This window comes from Chrysochloris asiatica, unplaced genomic scaffold (assembly GCF_000296735.1).
Source record: "Chrysochloris asiatica unplaced genomic scaffold, ChrAsi1.0 scaffold00034, whole genome shotgun sequence".
Lineage (NCBI taxonomy): Eukaryota > Metazoa > Chordata > Mammalia > Afrosoricida > Chrysochloridae > Chrysochloris > Chrysochloris asiatica.
In genome coordinates this window covers 17,532,998-17,553,112 of record NW_006408552.1, presented here as the reverse complement: position 1 = coordinate 17,553,112, position 20,115 = coordinate 17,532,998, and the positions used below count along the sequence as shown (strand labels likewise).

Sequence of the window (20,115 nt, the reverse complement as noted above, 5' to 3'; positions counted from 1 at the left end):
GGTTCACAGGAGTCTATTAAACGTTGTAGGGCTTAGCTTGCAGCTTCATTGCTGTTTTTCCCTCACTTCCCCTTATTGGTGATGAACGTGGTCAGCAATCAGAGCGTGTCTTCCCATTAGTCTTAGTCTTGGAAGGGAGTTTACTGTGAGGGGACCCGAACATTTGCCTTGATGTCTCCTGGGCAAGCAACTTGCTTGTTCTTGTAGTAATTAGTCAGTCTGCCTATATTGTTTTGTATTTTTCCTGTTGGTCTTTCTTTCAAGAAGTATCTTCTGTTCTTCTAGCTGTTCCAGGCTTGTCTGCCCGTCCTTTCAAGAGGAAATTTACCACCTCAGAAGATTCTGGATGCTGTCTAGGATTCTACCTATGGTCTTATGTAAAGCATACTACAGCACGTTTCTTGTTCTTAACCCCTAACTGAAGGCTAGGAGTTCTGGTGTGGCTCTGTAGGATAAGCACTGGACTGCTAATCACAGGTTGGTGGTTCAAAGCCACCAGCATCTCCTTGAAAACCTTAACAGGGTGGCTATGAGTCAGAATTGACTCAACAGCATTTAACAACCACAACTAACAGCTAAAGGAACCCTGGGGGGTGGCTCTGCAGGTTAGGCAATGGGCTACTAACTGCAAGGTTGGTAGTTTTAAACTATCAGCTTCTCCTTGAGGAAAAGATGAGACAATCTGGTTCCGTAAACAGTTAGTTTTGGATGTGGCGCTGTGGGTTAATGCACCAGGCTGCAAATCCGTTTGAACTGCAAGGTCGGCGGTTCAAGCTCACCAGCTGCTCCTCGGAAACCCTACACATGGTCGCTATGGGTCAGAATCAACTCAACGGCACTTGACAACATACAGGGTCACTAAGAGAGTGGAGTCCTGGTGTGGCGCTGTAAGATAAGTACTAGACTCTTAACCACAAGGTCAGTGATTCAAACCCACCAGCTTGCTCCTTAGAAATACAGGTCACTATGAGTTGGAATTGAACTCATTGGCACTTAACCACAATCCATCTATCCATCTACTGATCAGACATTTTTTTATATCTACCTATGCCCTGGAGAATGATGATGACAAAGATTGATGGCCTCAGAAACCCTATACAGGATTGCCATGAGTCAGAACTGCCTTGATGGTACATAACACCAACTTGAGTCCTCACTGACTTAATGGCAGGGAGTAGGGGTTTTGGTTTAATTGAAAGTTAAGGGTGTTTGTGATTCTGTAGTAGAATTATTGCCTTTATGCAGGAGACCTGAGTTCGAGTCCTGGCCTCATGTATACCCATCACCCGTCTGTCAGTGAGGTGTGTGGGTTGCTTGGATGCTGTAATAGTTAGGGTTCTATGTCAACTTGACTAGGCCATGATGCTTATTCCCATGGTGATGAAACCTAATACAGGCATAGTTAATATTATAATGAGTGGCTATGAGCAGCCAATCAATTGAAGAGATGCTTCCTTGGGGGTGTGGTCTGCTCACAATATAATGGACATGAGGGTGGGAGGGGAAGCTTCCACTGCTCTCTTCCACTGGGGACCTGGGACTCTACAATTGTAAGCCATTTCCTTGACAATAAACTTCTCTTTATATATAAGCATATGTATGTATTTCACTGGTTTTGTTTCTCTAGAAAACCTGGCCTAAGACAGATGCTGAGCAGATTTCAGAGGAACTTATAGACTAAAACAGACTAAGAAAAAAGGCCTGGTAATCTACTTCTTAAAATCAGTCAATGAAAACCCTGTGGATCCCAATGGTCTGATCCAGTTATGGGAATGGGGCAGGGCTGGGCATCGATTCATTCCATTGTGCATGGGGGTCGCCATGAGTTGGAGGTGGGATAAGAAAGCAATACCAACAACAATAATCGAAAACTAGTATTTCCCCCCATTCTAAAAGGAAGCAATACACCACAAGGTGTGTATCAGCAGTACCGGGGACTTACCTGCCAATAGAAGCATCTACATGCATTTTCATATCTTGCTCCAGTTGTTGCTGATAACTTAAAACACCATTCACGTTCATCACAACTCTGAAATAATGACAGTTATTAGACCCATCACCACATCTTGTTATTGAGTGCATTCACCAAAAATCCAGAAATGACTACATTACACATTTTTCTCTATAAATATTTTGATAACTGTATTTCAACCAAACTGGCTTCCCTAACAATCCTCTGCGTTTTATTTTAGGTATTTAGAAATAGTATTTGGAAGAAAAGGGAATACATGGGTTTGTCTTAATCTCCCATTGTGGTTCTTGCTAAGTGCTGTTGAGTCATTTATTATTTCTAGAGAACCTGTTGGGTGTTTGTGAAAAGCAGCTGGTGGGTTTGACTCTCCGACTTTGCTGTTAGCAGTTCAGTGCTTATCCTACTTGTTAGATGTCAATGAGTCATGATCTATGCAGTCGAAAGCCTTTGCATAATCAATAAATCAGAAGTAAACATCTTTCTGGTATTCTGTGCTTTCAGCCAAGACCCATCTGACATCAGCAATGTTGTTGTTAAGTGCCATTAAACTGGTTTCACCTCTTAGCAACCTGGGTTCTGCACAACAGAATGAGACACTGCCCAATCCTGCACCATCCACCCAATTCTCGCTGTGTTTGAGCCCATTGCTGCTGCTGCCACTATTGGAGGGTCTCCCTCTTTTTGGCTGATCCTCCACTTTCCCAAGCATGACTGGTCCTTCCTAATAATAAGCTATTAAGTATGATAGACCGACTCTCGCTGTCCTGGCTTCCAAGAAGCATTCTGGCTGTAATTCATCCAACACAGACATGATTGTTCTTCTGGTAGTCCATGGTACCTTCAATATTCTCCAATATCATAACTCAAATACATCAATTCTTCTACAGTCTTCCTTATTCACTGTCCAACTTTCACATGTATATGAGGCTATTGAATACCATGGCTTGGGTCAGGCGCACGTTAGTCCTCAAACTGACATCTTTGCTCTTGAACACCTTAAAGAGGTCTTGTGCAGATTTGCCTAGTGCAATATGTCATTTGATTTCTTGACTGCTGTTTCTATGAGTGTTGATGGCGACCCAAGTAAAATGAAATCTTTGACAACCTCATTTTTTTCTCCATTTATCCTACTAGGGCTGTTGGAATCGAAATACCACACGTGGGTGGCTTTAAGGAGCTGACCTTTATGTTTACACCATTCTGGAGGGTCTAAATTGAGTCTTGGCCAAGTGGATGTTTTCCTGGTCCAGAGTTCTGAGAGTTCGTTGGTTTTGTCCTCTTTGTGTGTTTGTCTCTGGGTGTAATCCGCTCTTTTAGGAATTCAGAAATGATTAGATTTAGAACCTGTTCTACCCAGCTGTGCATGATCTAACTAATGTAACAAAGAAAACCCCGTTTCCAAACTGGGTCACATGCCCAGGTACAAGAGTCCAAATTCAACCTATATTTGAGGGTGCAGAGTGTGTATAATTTAATTCAGAATAAGGTTCATGTCGCACATGGTTAGGACACCCCTGCTGGGGGGTGGGGAGGTCCCATGTCAGTGGGAGGGGCACTTAGGAAACCAGAGAGGGGACGAGTGTCAGCTACAGTAGAGATGGAGAGAATAGGCATTAATTTAAGATCCCTGGTGGCACAGTGGGTTAAGTACTGGGCTGTGAACTGTAAGGTATGCAGTTCAAACCCACCATCTGCTCCTTGGGAGAAAGATGAGGCAGTCTGCTTCCTTGCAGAATGAGAGCCTGGGAAAGCCTGTAGGGGGTAGTTCTGCTCCATTCTATAGGGTCACTCTCACAGCACACAGCAATCTTTACAGAAGAAGTCTGCCAGGCCCTTCTTCCAAGGCTCTGCTGAGTGGGTTTGAGCTACCAATGTTAAGGTTAGCTGTTGAGAGGTTCTTCAAGCTCAGAAACCCCAGAGGTCTCCTGGCACAGGGAGTAGGAAGCTTCTGCAGTGGCTGCCCAGATGACGCACAAGTGAGTTATTTTGATGGATGTGATGGAAAATCAATGAGAACCAAGGAAAGACAGTCCAGGCAGGGCTGCGGGACCCCCAATCCCACTGTGGCTGCTTGGGAGAATCAACAGATCTGATAGCAAGAGCCTGTGAATTGGGGAGGGGGCCCCAGCACCCCCATCTCTGGCTGCAAATTTGGGAGGGGACCCCAACCCCCAATCCCTGGTTGTGAGGAGGGGAGAGGGCTCAAGAACACCAATCCTTGACTGTGAGGAGAGGGGGCCCAGCACTCCAAACCCTGGCTACCAGGCAGGGAGGAGCCTCAGCATCCCATCCAACTACACCACAGTCAAGATAGGTCTCAGGTCCGCCAGGAAGCAGAACATAGGCAAAAGTGACTTCTGCCTTTGGTTTCTGATCTGTTTTTTATTAAATGCAAAGAAATCCAATGAAATTCCTGGATCAGGAGTAGAGTTCCGGCACCAGCCAGGGAACAGTCTCTGAGCCTCCCCCAACCTCTCTCTGAACTGCATCTCCAAGGTGGAATCATGAAGGTATTCCTCAAGTGTGGGCTGGTTTTCTTCTTCTCCTCAGCATGCTGGCCTGCTAAGGCTGAGGGGAGCTTCAGGGGCCAGGAAGACCCCTTCACCTCCTCGGGCTTTGGGTTGCTAACTTGCCACTGAAGTGGGAAATGCTAGGAGATACTGGGCAGTCCAGGGCTGGCATCTCCCACAGGCCCTCCTAGCTTTGTTTTCTTGGATAAAAGATTAGTTTCTGGAAGACGTGGTAAGAACCCAGGAGAGGAAAGACTTGTGTCCATGTATTCAAAATCAGCAAGAAGAGGGTTATTGCTGTGGTGTGAACCCTGACTCATGGTGCCCCCGTGTGCACTGGAGTGGATTTATGCTCCATGGAGTTTTTGGTGGCTTATTTTTCAGAAGTAAATTGCCTGGTCTTTCCTCTGAGGTACCTCTGGATGAGTTCTTTGTGCCCCTCAGGGCTCCTATGTTGCTTTTGTACCTGTTAGGACTTGCTCTGGGCTGCAAGTAGCTGAGAGCTGAAATAACAGCATTTTTCAGATGAAAATGGAAGAGGCTTAGCTGTCCCCACTTGTCCCTCCTCTGCATCCATGGGGTGGGGGGGAAAGAGGCCAGCTGTCCCCCACCCCTGACTCCACTTGCCCCACAGTTCATAGGGCAGAGGGCTGAGTAAGGAGTGGCCTGAGGTCTGCGCTGGGGTCGGGGGTGTTGGGGGGTACTGGCAGAAGGTCCTCCAGCAGCTCCGGAGGCTGGGTTGTTCCTACTTGACTTAGTAACTGAGTGTCCAAATCGGGACCACCTCAGTCACTCAGCTCACAGGGGTGCTGTGAGCAACGTGTCCTGACTCGCCCTCTGCATGCTCACTGGGGCCTGAACTAACCTCACTGGTGGGCTGTGGAGGTGGGGGATTTCTAGTTTAGGAAGGTGGTAAGGGCAAGCACTGATAAACAAAATGGCGGCAAACCAAGGAATGTGGATGTTTTAATGCAAGAAAAACACAGCGTACTGCCCCCGCCAACCTGTCCCGGCGGGGATGTGCTTGTTGCGCACTTTAGGGGTGGCGGTGCCTCTGGTCCAGGCAGCCCACCTGCCCCACACCTGTCCAGCCACACCTGTCCAGGTGGTGCACCTGTGCCTCATATTACATTCAACTGCTGCTGTGGCCTGTGAAGAGCCTGCTGGCCCTGGGCTCTGACTGGGCATCCTCTGCCTGGCTTTGTCTCTCGGAGAATGTCAGTGAAGATGAGAAACGGCCCGGGAAGCTGAGGAACTGAGACTCCTGCTCTGGTTCAGGTCTATCTGTCCCCAGGGACCGTAAGGACAGCTGGGTGGGAGGCAGCCCCTGGGGTCTTGGGCCTCATAGCCGGTCCTCGTCCGCCCAGAAGGTTTTGCGCTGCTCCTCGCCGATCTTGTCCTTGATGACACGCAGCAATTCCTCCACACCGCCCCACATGTCGGCCTCCACTGTGGCGTACAGGCAGGGCAGTGCCTCTAGCTCCTTCTCCTTCAGACGGCACAGACGCAGCAAGTCCTCCTCGGTCTCGGGCCGCGGCAGGAGCTTCCTGCAGGCAGACAGGGCAGATATGTGGTGGTGGATTGGCCATCCCAGAGCTTTGGGAGGGAGTGTGGGCCTTTTCCCCGGCTTCCCTAGCCACCCTCCCAGCTGTTGGCCATGTTAATGGAGATGACGGGGAATGCCAGGCTCACAGATGCAGAAAGGAGACAGGACCTTCCCCCAGAGTCAACAGACAGCTTTCCCCTGGTGCCATTGCCCTCCACTCAGACTTCTAGCCTCCAAAACTGTGAAAGAATCACTTTCTGTTCATGAAAGCTACCCCCTTGTGGTATTTCTGCAACAGCGCTAGAGAAAGAAGACACCAGGCCGTCACCCCTCATTTCCACTCTTCCTTCCCAACCCTGAAGTTGCCCTCTCACAAATCCTGCAGGCTGGCCCTTCAGGATGCGTCCTGAGTGACCCCTATCCTCTCACTGGGTCGGCTGTCAACCCTACTCAATGCAGCGGCAACAGGGAGCCTCTCATATCCTACGTCAAACCAGCAGCCTGATCCCTTCAGACTGAGGGTGGTGCGCTCAGCATGGCTGTGAAGGGATGACTCGTGCCTTCAGACTGAGAGAGTCATGTGGTCAGTTAGGATTCTCCTGAGTGGTGTCTTTTTTATCAAAGGGGAGTGGTCGTGAGGACAGACATACAGGGGGTGACAGATGCCATGAGGAGATCCCAGGGGTCTCAGAGAGAGAGGACGGGTTCTTACTCAGCCTCAGAGAGAGTCCACAGGCTGACACCCTGATCTCAGACCCCCAGTATGGAGTCAGCAGTTTCTGGTCTTTAAAACGCTCCCTCCCCTGTCCACTTGTGGCATTCTGTACAACAGCTCCAAGACAGTGACCTGCATGTCCTGCTCTGGTCTCAGTGACCCCTCCCACTGCCCTTCTGACCACCCACCCCTGCTGCAGGGTCTGGGCATCAGCACCCTCCCCTCTACGGTGACGTGGGCCAGCCCTTCCCTCTCTCGACCCCTAATGACTAAATCTGTGGCTCCATGTCCTGCCTCTGTGCTGCAGTGGGGGTCTTGCCCCATGGGCCCTCGGGGACCTACCTGAACCGCTTGATGTTCTTCTCAGACACGCGGATGAAGAGCACGATGGGGTAGATGTTGGATCTGATGAGGTCCCTAGTGCAGTCAATCCCAGCCTCCAGCAGACAGTGCTTGTTCTAGGAGACCAGCTCTTGTCAGCCCTGCCCCACAGCCCCACCCTGTCAGCCCCATCCTGATGGGGTAGATGTTGGACCTGAAGAGGTCCCTAGTGCAGCCAATCCCAGCCTCCAGCAGACAGCGCTTGTTCTAGGAGCACAGCCCCGTCAGTCCTGCTCTGCCCCACTCCTAGTTGGGCTCAGTCTCGATGTCCTGATGGGTGGTGGCTATGTGTGAGCTGCAGAGGCCTGGAATCGAACCTGGGTGCTTGGACTGTGCCCCCACTCCCCTTCCCCACCCCCCCACCCCCAAGTATATGTCAGCTCAGCTGGGCCTGATTCTCAGTATGTTGTAATTCTCAACTCTGATGCTAACGAGGTGGGTGAGAAGGGCTTGTGCTCCTGTGGCAGCATGCAATCTAGAGGAGCAGGCTGCATTTGGAGCCATCTCTTAGGAGATACGTTGTTGTTAATTGCCGTAAAGTCAGGTCTGACTCATAGTGACTCTGTATAGGGTTTCCAGCAGCTGGTAAGCTTGAACTGCCTACCTTGTGGTTCAAACCGACCTTGCAGTCCAGTGCATTATCCCACAAACAAAGTGAGCAGAGATCAGAGGGAACTGACTTCCACCAAATAAGAAGAGACAGGAATCCACTACATCTTTGGACCCGGAGCCCCTGTGCTGGGAACCTCCTAGACCCAGGGGAAATCTTGATGCCAAGACACATGGAGATCTACCTCTAAGGGATGCCGGGCTCACTGATGTTGAAAGGAGAAATCACCTTCCCCCAGAGCTGACAGAGAGAGAGAGAGTAGGTGCCCTGAATTCAGACTTCTAGCCTCCTAAAACTGGGAGTCCTGGTGTGAGGCTATGGGATAATGCACTTGACCTCAAGGTGCATTTGAACCTGTGGTTCAAATTCAACAGCTTCTTCTCAGAACCCCCTATGCAGGGTCAGTAGGAGTCAGAACCATGAAAAAGTAGCTTTCTGTTTGTGAAATTTCTGCTACAGCAGTGCTGGAGAACTCTGGGAGGTGGAAATTCCAGCCTGGAGCCACCAATGCCTTCTGACTGACTTGGCTTCCTTGTGCTGCCTAATAACACCCCCTCCCAAAGGCCACTTTCCCTGCTACCCGCTCACCCACTCTGGACAGTTATCCCAAGTAGACACACACATGACTAAACAGTGCTAACAACGGACCATACAGGCACCGAAGGACCAGAAGGACCAGAAGTTTCCTTTGGAACACAGAGCCTAGGGTGGGGCTGTGGGAGGCAGAGGTCACAGGATGAATGCAGAGAGGGACAGCTACAGCAGAAAGAACCAGTGGGCTGGGACAGGGCGCCTCACCTTGGCAGCCACGGCCTCAATGTTGGTGGGCACGATGCACTCGAAGGTGTTTGGGTTCTTCTCCCGGGAGAAGATGATGGTTTCAGTCTTCTGTTTCCTGAGGAACTCCTCTCTCGTGACAACATCTGGAGACGAAGGGGCCTTCTGCTATGCTGTGCTCCAGCTCCCCCACCTCCACCTTCATAGTCCCTGCTCCATGAGGCAGCTTCCCGAGGGGCTGAATGGGGCTCCTCCAAACCCATGGTGGGGTGTGGGTGTGGTTCTGGGGGTGGGCACTGAGGAAGGTGTAGTGGTGTGCAGGGTGGGTGGACTGGTGAGGGTGGGTGGGTGTGGTTTTGGGAGTGAGTGCAGAGGTGGGTGTAGCTCCAGGGGTGGGCACGGAGGCTAATGCATTTGATGGTGTGGGGTGGGTGGGCATGGTTCCAGGGCCCCTGCACCCACCTGGCTTGCACATGGTGAACTCCAAGGCACCCCCTGAGTTGAGCAGCTTCTGCACCAGCGTCTTGGCCAGCAGGGAGGGTGAGAAGAGCACCGGCCGCCGGCGCGGGCAGGGGAAAGAGCGCACCAGGCTGTAGGGGACCAGGTTGAGGTTCCTACTCAGCTCGCCCTCGGACTCCGGCTCTGTGGGCACAGAGAAGGGTGGTGGTGAGACCTGCTGCGGGGCGGCTGCCTCTTGGGGTTGGTGGCAGTGAAAGAGATGTGCACTAAATCCACAACGTCACATCACTCCAGAAGGGGACATTTCTCTGAAGAAGGGCTTGATCAGGTGGATGGCGAAGCCACTAGGGCTGGAGTTGGGGGGACCTGTCTTGGCTGCACCTCATGAAGCCCCTCTGGCCGTGTGTGGGGATGGGGACAGGAGGGGTCTATTGGTAGACAGACTGAAGCTAACAGTCTGGCACTGAACACTATGTAGTCCCTCTTGGCCTCCCTGTGCAGGGGTGGGCAAAGCTGTTGGCCATCTTAGGTGCCAAGTATCGGGGAGGTAGATACCCGGTGGCCTGAACGGCTTGATAAATGGGAGAGGCGCTTAGTGGGCGAGACAAATCGATACATAAACACTTCAGGGCAAACAGCTCCAATTAACATGGTGTCTAGGTGTGCGCGCCAACGTCAGGGAGTATCAGAGAGGGGGCGAGCATGGCAGGGAGTCCACAGGAGGAAGCAGTGTCCTCCAGAGCAAGGCCCAGCAGATGACTCTCACCCCCACCTTGACTGCTCAGTTCCCTGTGGCAGCTTCCACTCTTAAGGGGAGCAGGGTGTGTGTGGGGCAGAGCAGTCTTGGGGCTGGGGGCATCACTGTTTCTGCAAGGCCCTGGGCTGGGGGGCTGTGTGTTCAGGGCAGCCTATGGGGACAGGGGCTGTGTGTCTGGGTGGCTCTGGGCTAGGGGGCTGTGTTTCTGGGTGGGGGTCACCACTGTACCTTCTTGCTTCTCAATTAGCAGCTTGGTGATATCCAGCGATGACCGGCCCAGGCTCCCCGGTTGACTCCCCGAAATGATGCGAACCCGCTCGTTGCTGTTCATGCGCTTGTATTTGTTCTCGGACCTGCTGACAAACTGAGGGAGACAGGGAAGAGAGCCACTGAGTCTGCTTTCGACCAGGCCTGGGACAAGCCCCTTGGCCCATGTGGGCTGAGGTGTCTGGGTCAGCCAGGGCCCTGCAGAGACAGGAGACATCCCCTGGGTGGTGACAACCAGACACCCTTGTCACCAGCTGCTGTTGCGTCAACTTGGACTCGTGGTACCTCTGTGTGGGTCAGAGTCTAACTGCTCCACAGGGCTTTTTGTTAAGTGTCATTGATTTAGTTCTGATTTGAACCACCAAGCTGTGGTTAGCAGTCCAGTGTGTATCCTACAGCACCATACCAGGATTTTTTTCTTACATGCCTCTGGGCAGACTCTAGCCTGCAACCTGGCAGGAAGCAGATAAGCACACCCTTAGCTGTTGGCAGCACCCAGGGACTTCGGAAAGCACTTCCACAGGGATATGATTCATGGAGCGTCTACACAGTAACATGCTCAGGGGTGGCCTGAACATGACTCCCTCAGTGCCTATCAACTGGTGACGTAAGTAGTGGCCTTGCACAATGCTGCTGGGATATGTGACGTTACTGCTGAAGTTATCACACGTTATACTACAGGATCCCTTGTTCTAATGGAATTGGGTACAAGGAAAAAGAGGGCAAAGTCCCTTCGGGTACCACAGAGCAAACATGCTTCAGAGAAGACTTACAGAACCTGAGGGTTTCCCTTTTTCCTGGGCTGCCAGGAGGCTCAGAGATCAATGTCATCCTTAATCTGATGCCTTCATACCTGGAATGGTTGCTTTCCTCTCTTGCTTTTTCTATTTCTATTCTAACAACTCTGTGGTTTAAGGGGCCTTGTAGCATATGGTTCTTCAGATCTTTTATGGGAGCATCTTGCTTCTAAAAAGTGCAGACTGTGGTCTGTCGTGGTGAGGACCCAAAGGGAGGAGACACGAAGCACCCTGAAAAGCTGCACAACATGACACATGGTGATTTTTGGGAGAAGGTAGAGTTGGACTGTGATAGGCCAGCTGGTGGGCACTTGAGAGAGCTTTACCTGGAGGAGCTGACCAAAGAGGAAGCTTGCTCTTGAGAGCCGGGGGCTGACGCGGGGGTCACTGCTGGAGAGAGGCTCCTCAGGTTGTAGGGTGTTCTGGAAGCAGAGTGCCAAGGGGTCAGGGTGGCTGGGTTTGGCAGGGGATGAAAGCTCCATCCTAGCCTGAGACCTGGACACTGGCCCTCCCGTCCCTTTGTCACTGCATGGTAGACACCGCCATTATGGAATCTGACGAGGGCGCCATCTGGACCTAGAGGCTTCCCAACACTTAGGGAAGGTGACTTGTTCCAATCAACAGAAACCAGAGCTGGCAGATGGGTAGAGAACCGTGGCTCATACCTGTCTTCCTCGCTTCCCTCATGCCCTGGGGCTGAAAGGGCTCTCTTTGGGAGAGGTGTCTGATTCCTAGGCAATTCAAAAACGTATGCCATCCAGTCAACTGGCTCATGGTCACCCCACAAATGTCAGAGAACTGCACTGCATGGGGTTCTCAACGGCCGATCTTTCAGAAGTAGACTGCCAGGCCTTCTTCTGAGGTACCTTTGGGTGGGTTTGAACTACCAAGCTTTCAGTTAGGAGTCAAGTGCAAGCCGCTTGGGTCAGTCAGGCACATTTCTAAGGAACCCAGACCCCTAGAATTCATCCTTCCAGTATCAGTGGCTCTCACTTGTTACCTTCTCCCTTTCCCGGTGGCTGGGGGGACCTACCCGCGGGGCCCTCAGAGTGTGATGGGTGCCATCTGCTTCTTCTCGGCCACCCTTGTGCATCAGCCGCTGCATCTTGACCAGGAGGAGTTGCTGGGCTCTGGGGAGAGAGGGGCGGGCCTCAGGGAATGGAACTGGACTGGGGGTATGTGGAGGGCTCTGTGATGTGTATGCTCTGACCCTTGGGCCTGATCTCACCGGCTGTAGCTCGGTATGGTGCCCATGTCGAGTTCGTGGTTTGTGAAAAGGTCGACACGCGCACATAACCACTCGTGTCTGTCCTGGTACATGGTGTCATGCACATGCACGATGTCATCACACTTGAGGGACATGGAACAGGCATCCAGCTGGCCAGAGATGTTCAGGTTCAGCCGGATGTAGAAGGAGTCCCCCGATGTGATGAGACCCTCTTCCATGTCCTTTAATAGCTTCTGGTACCCTAGAGGAGGAGATGGGCTTAGGGCTGTCAGCCACCAAGACACCTCCTGGGGCCCCTCAGTCACAGCATCCAGGGATGCGTTTCACTTTAAGACAAAGTTCTTCCTCCTGATGAGTGGGCAGCTGTACAACTATGGCTTTCAGGAAGCTCAGTGCTACCTTTGTGCCAATTGGAACAATCACATTTAGGAGGTTCTGGGCTATGATCTCTATACGCACCCTGATACTGCACAGCACTTGTTCCTTCTGGTTTTTAAAAAAATGACGTATCGTTTATAAAAGGGGGCCTTAAGATGTTGCAGGAAAAATGGAATAAAAAAATATAATGTAATTTTACCATGAACTTTTTGAAACCCCCTTGTGTATGGTAAACTGCAGACATTTACATTCTCACGCACAGGCAGGCTCATTTTACTGCACTTCTTAGATATCACGACTGAGAGAGCGCCTTCTTCTGAGCCGGCACCCTGAATTCAGACTTCTAACTTCCTAAACTGTGAGAGAATCCATTTCTGTTTGTGAAAGCTACCCCCTTGTGATAATAGGACTAGGGAATGGAAACGCCAGGCCTTTCTTCCCTGGTGTCTCTGGGTTAGCAGTTGAGCATGTTCTAGGTGCACTGCCCAGGGACCCTCTGGGAGGACGGGGCTTTAGAAACATGACCCTACAGAGTCATTCTTTCCTCCCTGGATCTGAGGCTGCAAGGTCACAACACAGAACAACTCCAGGGGGCAGTGTTCACATGCCATCTCTGGCTCTGCTGTACCCTTGGTGCTGGCTTGGGAGAAAACTTGAAACATTCACAAGGCCAGGGATAAAGACGACAGCCAACTGTGCAGAGCAGGCAGGCACATGGAGAAGTGAGAATGAGAATGTGGAAATGGAAACCATGGCATCGTTGGTGTGACAGGGGTCATGGAAGGAGGAGACACCAGTAACAAGACACTAGGGAGGGTAGAGGGATGGCGGTCTGCCTCGGAGCTGGGGGCCACAGAGACCTGTGAGGGGCTCAGGGCCCCCTTTTCCCAGAGCAGCCATGTGGGGATGCTTCTGGGAGGGAGGCCAACTTAATGAAGGCACAGAGAACGGCTCTTTCAAAACAAAAGCTTGGTGCTGCGCGGGGGACAAGGCCTCCTTGGTGTGGATCTGCTGCTTCTATCTGGCTGGGAACACAATCTTCCCTTCAGGCTTCCCAGGGTGAAGCCGGAGCAGTACACCAGGAGTGTGGACTTGTACTATCAAGCTAGCACAAAGGGAGACCCATACTTCAACAGGTAGACACACTGGCTATGTGGGGTCATCACATGTCCAAGCAGATCTGTGCTCCACGGGATTTTCCATGACTGTAATCTTTCTGGAGTAGATAACCAACTTTTCTTCGGAGGCTCCTCTGATAACCTCTCAGCCAAGTGTGGGAACTGTTTGTACCAACATAGTCGCCTGCTGCTCTGCTGGCCCTACCCCTATTGAACAGATGCATGGAGGTGTGGAATGGGGCGAGCGGGACTGACCTTACCTTCGTGATTGACCTTGTAGTGCAGGGTGACAGGGCCACTGCAACGCTGGATGGTCCAGTGGGCCTCCTCCTTGGTGCAAGAGTCCAGGGGCACACTCTGCCGCTCGCCTCGGATGCAGCCTTCCAGCTAATGACCAGAGAGTGTGGTGAACCCAAGGGAGAAGCTATGTGGCACGAGCAGGGAGAGTGGCATTTCCAGAACCTCCCCCGGAAACCAGTTCCTTTGTCCCTCATGTGTTTTTAGGAGCATGCATGTGCTGGCGTGTGTCTGTGTGAATATGCGCTGGCATGTGTGTGTGTGTACATGTGCAGTATGCTGCATGGAGTGGAAATGTCTAGTGGCTAAGAGGCCCTGAGAGCTCTCACATGAGGAGCTAAAGCCCCTTGCTGGCCCCGCCCCTAACTCTGGCCTCCCTTCCTTGTCCCCACCCTTAGCAGTAGCAGCTGGGGGTCCTTGATGCCCCCTGCCATAACATGGAGCCCCCCCACCTGTGTCCCCCTCACCAGCAGCAGCTGGTGGCCCTCGCGTAGGCCAGCCTTCTCTGCCAGGGAGCCTGGCTTGACCACATGGACGAAGCTGCCCCGTGCGTTGCCGCCCAGCAGAGTAAGCTGTGTGCTGAGACCATCCCCGCTCAGTGTGGCGTGCTGCACCGCTGGCCCCGGACCCCGCACGTGGCCCCCGGATGTGACCGACGGTCGGAAGGGCCTGAGGTGGGAGACAAGATAGCAGGTAGGGGTCTGTGTTGGGCTGTTGTGATGGGCCAAGTAGGAAGTGATTTTGTCAGACACTGGGGCCTTATGACAGGACATGGATGCAGTACTAGAGGCCTCTGTGCCGTTTCCAGGCACTCCTCTGTGCTCCTCCCCACCCACTGCTGGGACCCTCACCCTGCTCTCCCCACCCTGGGGCTGCTGTGGACCTCCAGGATGACAAATATCTCTGATGACCATGCCACAGTACCTCTCCAGGGAGAACTTCCGGAACATGAGGTTAACCTGCTCCAGGTCATATGCATCCAGGCTCTCGGACTGGTGGGAGGAGGAGGAGGAGTGGATGGAGGGGGGCCCGAAGGAGTAGCGTTCGTGACTGTCATCTGCAAGGAATGGGGGGCCAGGTTAGGGGGGCATCAGGGTCCAGGTGCAACAGGCAAGGGGAGCATCAAAGTTGAGATGTGGTGGCAGGTGAGTGTGGAGGGCTGGTAAAGATGGAGGAGGTTGGCCCAGGCACCAGGTGACCTCTGCTCCTCCTGGAAAATCTTCCCCTGGGCAGGAAGGCCTGGGGGTGAGGAGAGACGGCAACTACTGCAGCTCAGTGGATCCCTAGGTGGTCAAGCAGAGCAAACAGTCTCATGTCCTTTCTGGGTTAGGCCTGCCTTTTCTCACGGAAAGGCCTGGTCTGCTATCTAGTTGTTGACACTTCTTTTTTTATCTAGAGGAAGGGAACTTTTGATTAGCAATAGCTAGTTCTGATTTTGAAGGAGCCCTAGTGGTACAGTGGTTAAAGTGCTCAGCTGCTAACCGAAGGTTAGTGGTTCAAATCTTCTATCCATTCTGAGGAAGAAAGATGTGGCAGTCTGTCTGTACAGACTGACAGACTTGGAAAGCTTATGGGCAGTTCCGTGAGCAATATGAGTAGGAATAGATTTGATGGCAGCAGGTTTTTTGTTTGTTTGGCTCTTTCATTTGATCTATTGGCAGGCTTGGCTGGTGAGCACTGAGGTAGGAAGGGAGCCCTGGGGACTGACAGGCCACACCAGGAGGACTGTGCTGGTTGGTGCTCAGGCATACGTGCATGGGCCCATCCTCCCATCCCCACTGGTGACTGGTAAAGCATACGGTTCCAATAGGGCAAGACTCAGGGACATTCTCCATCTCTGTGACTCGACATCATGGGGCTCTGAGTGGGCTGAGCTGAGCCAACTTCTGGCTGTAGGGGAAGGTGTCAGGCTGCCTGTAGGGGAAGGTGTCTGTCCTTCGAGGTCACCCAGTTTGTGTCACTTTGTTAGGGCAGCCCCAGGACACGGAGCAGGTACGTACCATCTAGGTCCAGAGCATCAAATCCTCCACTATCGTTGTCTTCTTCAACCGTACTGCAAGACAGAGTGGGAGTTTGTAGGGTGTCCCCCAATCGGCAGGTGAGCAGAAGGGGATGGTGGGGGAGGAGGGAAAAGGGAGCCAGACATTGCTGGGCTGGTGACCGGGGGGGCTCTAGAGAGACACCTTGAGTCTCCAAGCCGCAGCCTCCACATCTGTGAAATGGGTTCTGTCCCGCCCACCTGTTTGGGAACCCAAGGACTGATGGCAGCATGGGGCGAGGGTCCCTCCCTACCCCCACCTGCGATGAGGGGCGTCTTCCTTGTAGCGCCGGACAATGGAGTCGTTCCCTGGTGGCTCTGCGGTAATTGACATGATGCTGTTCCGATTCCGGTGGGGTGGCTTTGGAAACACACACCGTGTGTAATGGGGAGCTGGCATTTAGACTCCGGTGCCTCCAAGGGCAGCAATGCTACATCCATGGGAACTAAATTTAACTCAGCTCACTACCGCCTTCTACTCACACTAGTGACAATGGCCCCAGACTGTGGTACCTGGCCCAGGGTGGCCAGCAATGGGGACAGCTACATCTGCTTGAACATCTGCTTGGGGTACAAGGGAGTGCAAAGGGTGAAGGCATATCTGCCAGCTCTCAGGGTGGGTCCCTGCTCTGGCCAGGATGGGGACGCAGAGGCTTGTGGGGTCAGCTTTCAGTACCAGCCAAGGTTTCTGTTGCCCCAGCTGTCACCGTTCTGTTAGGAAAGCTCTACCTCCCTGTGCTGACAAGTCTCCTACAATGACCCTTGGGGCTGGAATTTCAATTCTACTCCCTCAGTGCTGGGCTGGGGTGGGGTGGCACTAGGGTCCTCCTCGGGGAACCTGCAGGGCTTGGCCAGGAGAGATGCGGCCAGGATGCTGCAGTTTGCAGCCCTGGGAGGCCTGGCTCTCTCCCACCGAGTGTTAAATTGGGGAAGGTGGCGGAGTAAAGGTGCAAATGCATCGTGAGACAACAGAGCAGCTCTAAATAAACACGGTCAGGCCAGGCTGCAGGATCCAGGGGCTTGGGGACACGGTGCTATGTCTAGGGGTGAGCAGAGCGTGACTGGTCCTTACCATCTTGACGAAGGTGCTGCTGGGGGGCAGAGAGTTAGAAGAGCTGGGGCTGGCATCCAGGTCATCCTCTTCCCGGCCTGCTATCCAGACAGGAGGAGGACAGGAGGGCTTGAGGGGGCTTTTCTGTTGGGCTGCTGTGCCTGTACCTCCTTCTAAGGGGCATTTGATAGGGGAGGAGCCCATAACCACCCGGACATTCAGCCCAGTGGACACTCGGGGACAGTGGCTTTTCCTCTGTTTCCTCCCATTCAAATAGGGCTGATTGGGAAAGGGGCCTCGGGCAAAGTCTGCTCCTCCTTAGGAGAGACCCCCCAGTCTCTCCTGCTTCCTCAGGAACCACGGGCACACTGTTCAGAGTACCCTGATGATGTGACAGGTCCCCATTCTCTGTGGTTCACCTGGCTGTGCATGCACGCATATACAATGCACACAAGCACATGCATGCTCGCACACATACACATCAGCACACAAGTGTGCACACAGGTACATACATGCAGACTCATGCACACAAGCATATGCATTCTCTCTCTCTCACACTCTCTCTCACACATACACATGCACACATGAGTGTGCATACAGGTACACAAGGCATACCCACTAACATATACATATGCATGCTCACACAATACACACCCTCCTGTAGGCACACCGACACATCGGTAGGTGTGCACACAGGTTCATGAAGGTATATACCTTCACACACACACCAGAAGACACACAAGTTACACAGGTACATGCAGGCATACCCACTCACATATACATATGCATACTCACACACACACACACACCAGCACACACACAAGTCTGCACAGGTACATGCAGGCATACCTACTCACATATACATACACATGCTCACATACATACACATACCCACATGCACACCAGCATATTCACATATACATGCCACAGGTACATGCAGACTCATGTGCACACAACATTTGCCTATACATGCACTGCACACATGCACACCAGCACACATGTGTATACACGTGTACCCAGGAAATTCATAGACTTAAGCACACATACAAGTGCTTGCTCTCACACACACATGTATGCCAGCACAGGTACATGAAGGTGCACACAGATATACACACACACACATACATCTTCACAGAGTTATGTAGGTGTATGCACACAGACACACCTGAGCAAACACATGCATGCTTCCCCACCCCACCTCGAGGGGATGGAGGGGCCTTACCAGGTCCCAGCATTCAGCAGCTCAAAGCCCTCCCACTCATCTAGGTTTGGTCCCTCACTTCCCAGAGCCCATCATAGCCCCCATCTATGGCTCAGTCCCGGCCCTTCCAGAGCTCCTAAAAGCCCCCAATCTATGGCTTGCTCCTCGCCCTCCCAGAGGCTCTTGAAGCCCCTACCCCATCGAGGTTTGGTCCCTTCCTCTCAGAGCACCTCAGAGCATCTCCTACTCATTTAGGCTTGGTCCCTGCCCTCGCAGAGCCCATAGAAGCCCCCATCTATAGCTGGGTCTCTACCCTCCTAGAGCCCCTAGAAGCCCTCGGTCTGTCTCGTCATCTGAGGCTCCCCATCCCCGCCTCCCTCAGACACTCTTCTGCCTGGCCCCGGCTGGCACAGCAGCTTTCTGCAGGAGACTGTGCCCACAGTTTGGAACTCTCCTCTTTCTCCAGTTTCAATGCCCCCTTGAGGGACCCTGCTCTGATCACCCCTCCTACACACAGGCTCCAGAGGCATCTCCTTGGACCTCCCTGAACACTGGGGGCGGGAATCCCTCAGGCCAGCCAGCTGGTATAGATCAGCAAGGGGGACTCTGAAGACAGTGTATTTGGGAGAGCCCCGGGCTTGGAGAGCAAAGTCACGCACAGCCCAAGTGGCTTGGGCTCCTGACACAGGGCAGGTAGGAGCGTGTGGAGGGAGCCAGCTTCTCTCCTGTCCACAGCCGGGGCTCAGATGACGATGAACATTAATTAGCACCTGAGTGGATACCCACCAGCCGGAGGCTCCCCTGGCCTGCCTGGGTTTTCCCTGGCAGGACAAATGCCTGCAGGGGGAGAGACAGATGGATGGAGAGAGCCAGAGAGAGCTCGGGCAGGAGGCCTCACCCGTCTCACTCACCTTGAAGATCCGATGGGCGCTTCAGGCTGATGGGGGACTTGGCTCTATGCAGCTGGAAGAGGGTGGGGAAGGCAGAGGACTAAATCAAACAAGGCCCCAGACGCATGTCACCAGGGAGAACAAGCAAGCAGTGCCAGCCTTTAGCACTGAGGGAGCGGAGGCCCAGGACCACGGGCACATGGCATGCATGATGCCCAGTGGCTGTGCAGGATGAGAAGATGCCAGGTCCCTCAGGTCCGACTGGGCAGCTGCTGGTCCAGCCAGCTCTGCCCCAGGAAGTGGTGCAGTGCAGTTCTTGGCAGAAGGTGGTGGATGGGCAGGGGGGAAGGAGGGTTGTGCAAAGGGTAGGAGACTGAGCAGAGCTGGGCACAGGGCTCAGGAGAGATCCTGGGGCCACGTTCCTGCGGTGTGTGAGCAGATGCACTCTCGGGCAGCTGTGCTCAGTGCTCCTGACACAAGGTGCTAAGTGACTGCCTGAGCAAACCTAGGCTTTCTGGGTGGCAGAGCTGGGGCAGGGCAGGTGCATTCCCACGCCCTGCTGGTCACAGCCCTGCCCTTGGGAGACTACATCATCCCTTCACTCACCCACTCATTCATTGTTCATACAGAGCCACCACGTGCCAGGGACTGTCCCAGATACTGACAAAGAGCAAAGCAAACGGGACTTCACCAAAGTCTCATGGGACCCAAAAAGCAGGGACTATGGTCCTCATGGTGATACCATGCGCTGTCATGTCCATTGTGACTCATGGCAACCCTGCATGACAGAGCAGAGCTGCCCGATGGGTCTCCCCAGGCTGCATCTTTACAGGCGCACACTGCCAGGTCCTGTCTACCATGGAGCCTCTGGTGGGTCTGAACCACTGACCTTTTGTTTAGCAGCTGAATACTAAAGCTTAGCATCACTAGGGCTTCTACCCTCATGATCCCACCCAAACCCATTGTCGCTAAGTCCATTCCAACTGCTGGTGACCCTGTACAGGACTTCTGTACAGCCTCACACAGCCTCATTGTTCTCCTGTGGAGTGACTAGTAGGTTTTAACCACTGACCTTATGGTTAGCAGCCAACACCTAACCCACAGAGCCACCAGGGCTCCTTAC

The 20,115-nt window shown here is 52.9% G+C and overlaps 1 protein-coding gene across 1 annotated transcript in view; it reads right to left on the bottom strand.

The window, feature by feature from the left end:
• Positions 1-5,824: 5,824 nt before the first annotated feature.
• Positions 5,825-20,115, bottom strand: part of CARD11 (caspase recruitment domain family, member 11) — a 32,913-nt gene continuing 18,622 nt past the window's right edge. The window contains exons 9-23 of the mRNA XM_006859782.1: positions 19,014-19,065; positions 16,923-17,002; positions 16,111-16,211; positions 15,813-15,865; positions 14,737-14,869; positions 14,280-14,481; positions 13,776-13,902; positions 12,020-12,260; positions 11,825-11,921; positions 11,118-11,213; positions 9,956-10,091; positions 8,974-9,153; positions 8,533-8,657; positions 7,086-7,201; positions 5,825-6,029 (exon numbers count right to left, since the gene is read on the bottom strand). Coding sequence (XP_006859844.1) covers positions 5,825-6,029; positions 7,086-7,201; positions 8,533-8,657; positions 8,974-9,153; positions 9,956-10,091; positions 11,118-11,213; positions 11,825-11,921; positions 12,020-12,260; positions 13,776-13,902; positions 14,280-14,481; positions 14,737-14,869; positions 15,813-15,865; positions 16,111-16,211; positions 16,923-17,002; positions 19,014-19,065 — 1,944 coding nt within the window. The remainder of the gene's footprint in view (positions 6,030-7,085; positions 7,202-8,532; positions 8,658-8,973; positions 9,154-9,955; positions 10,092-11,117; positions 11,214-11,824; positions 11,922-12,019; positions 12,261-13,775; positions 13,903-14,279; positions 14,482-14,736; positions 14,870-15,812; positions 15,866-16,110; positions 16,212-16,922; positions 17,003-19,013; positions 19,066-20,115) is intronic.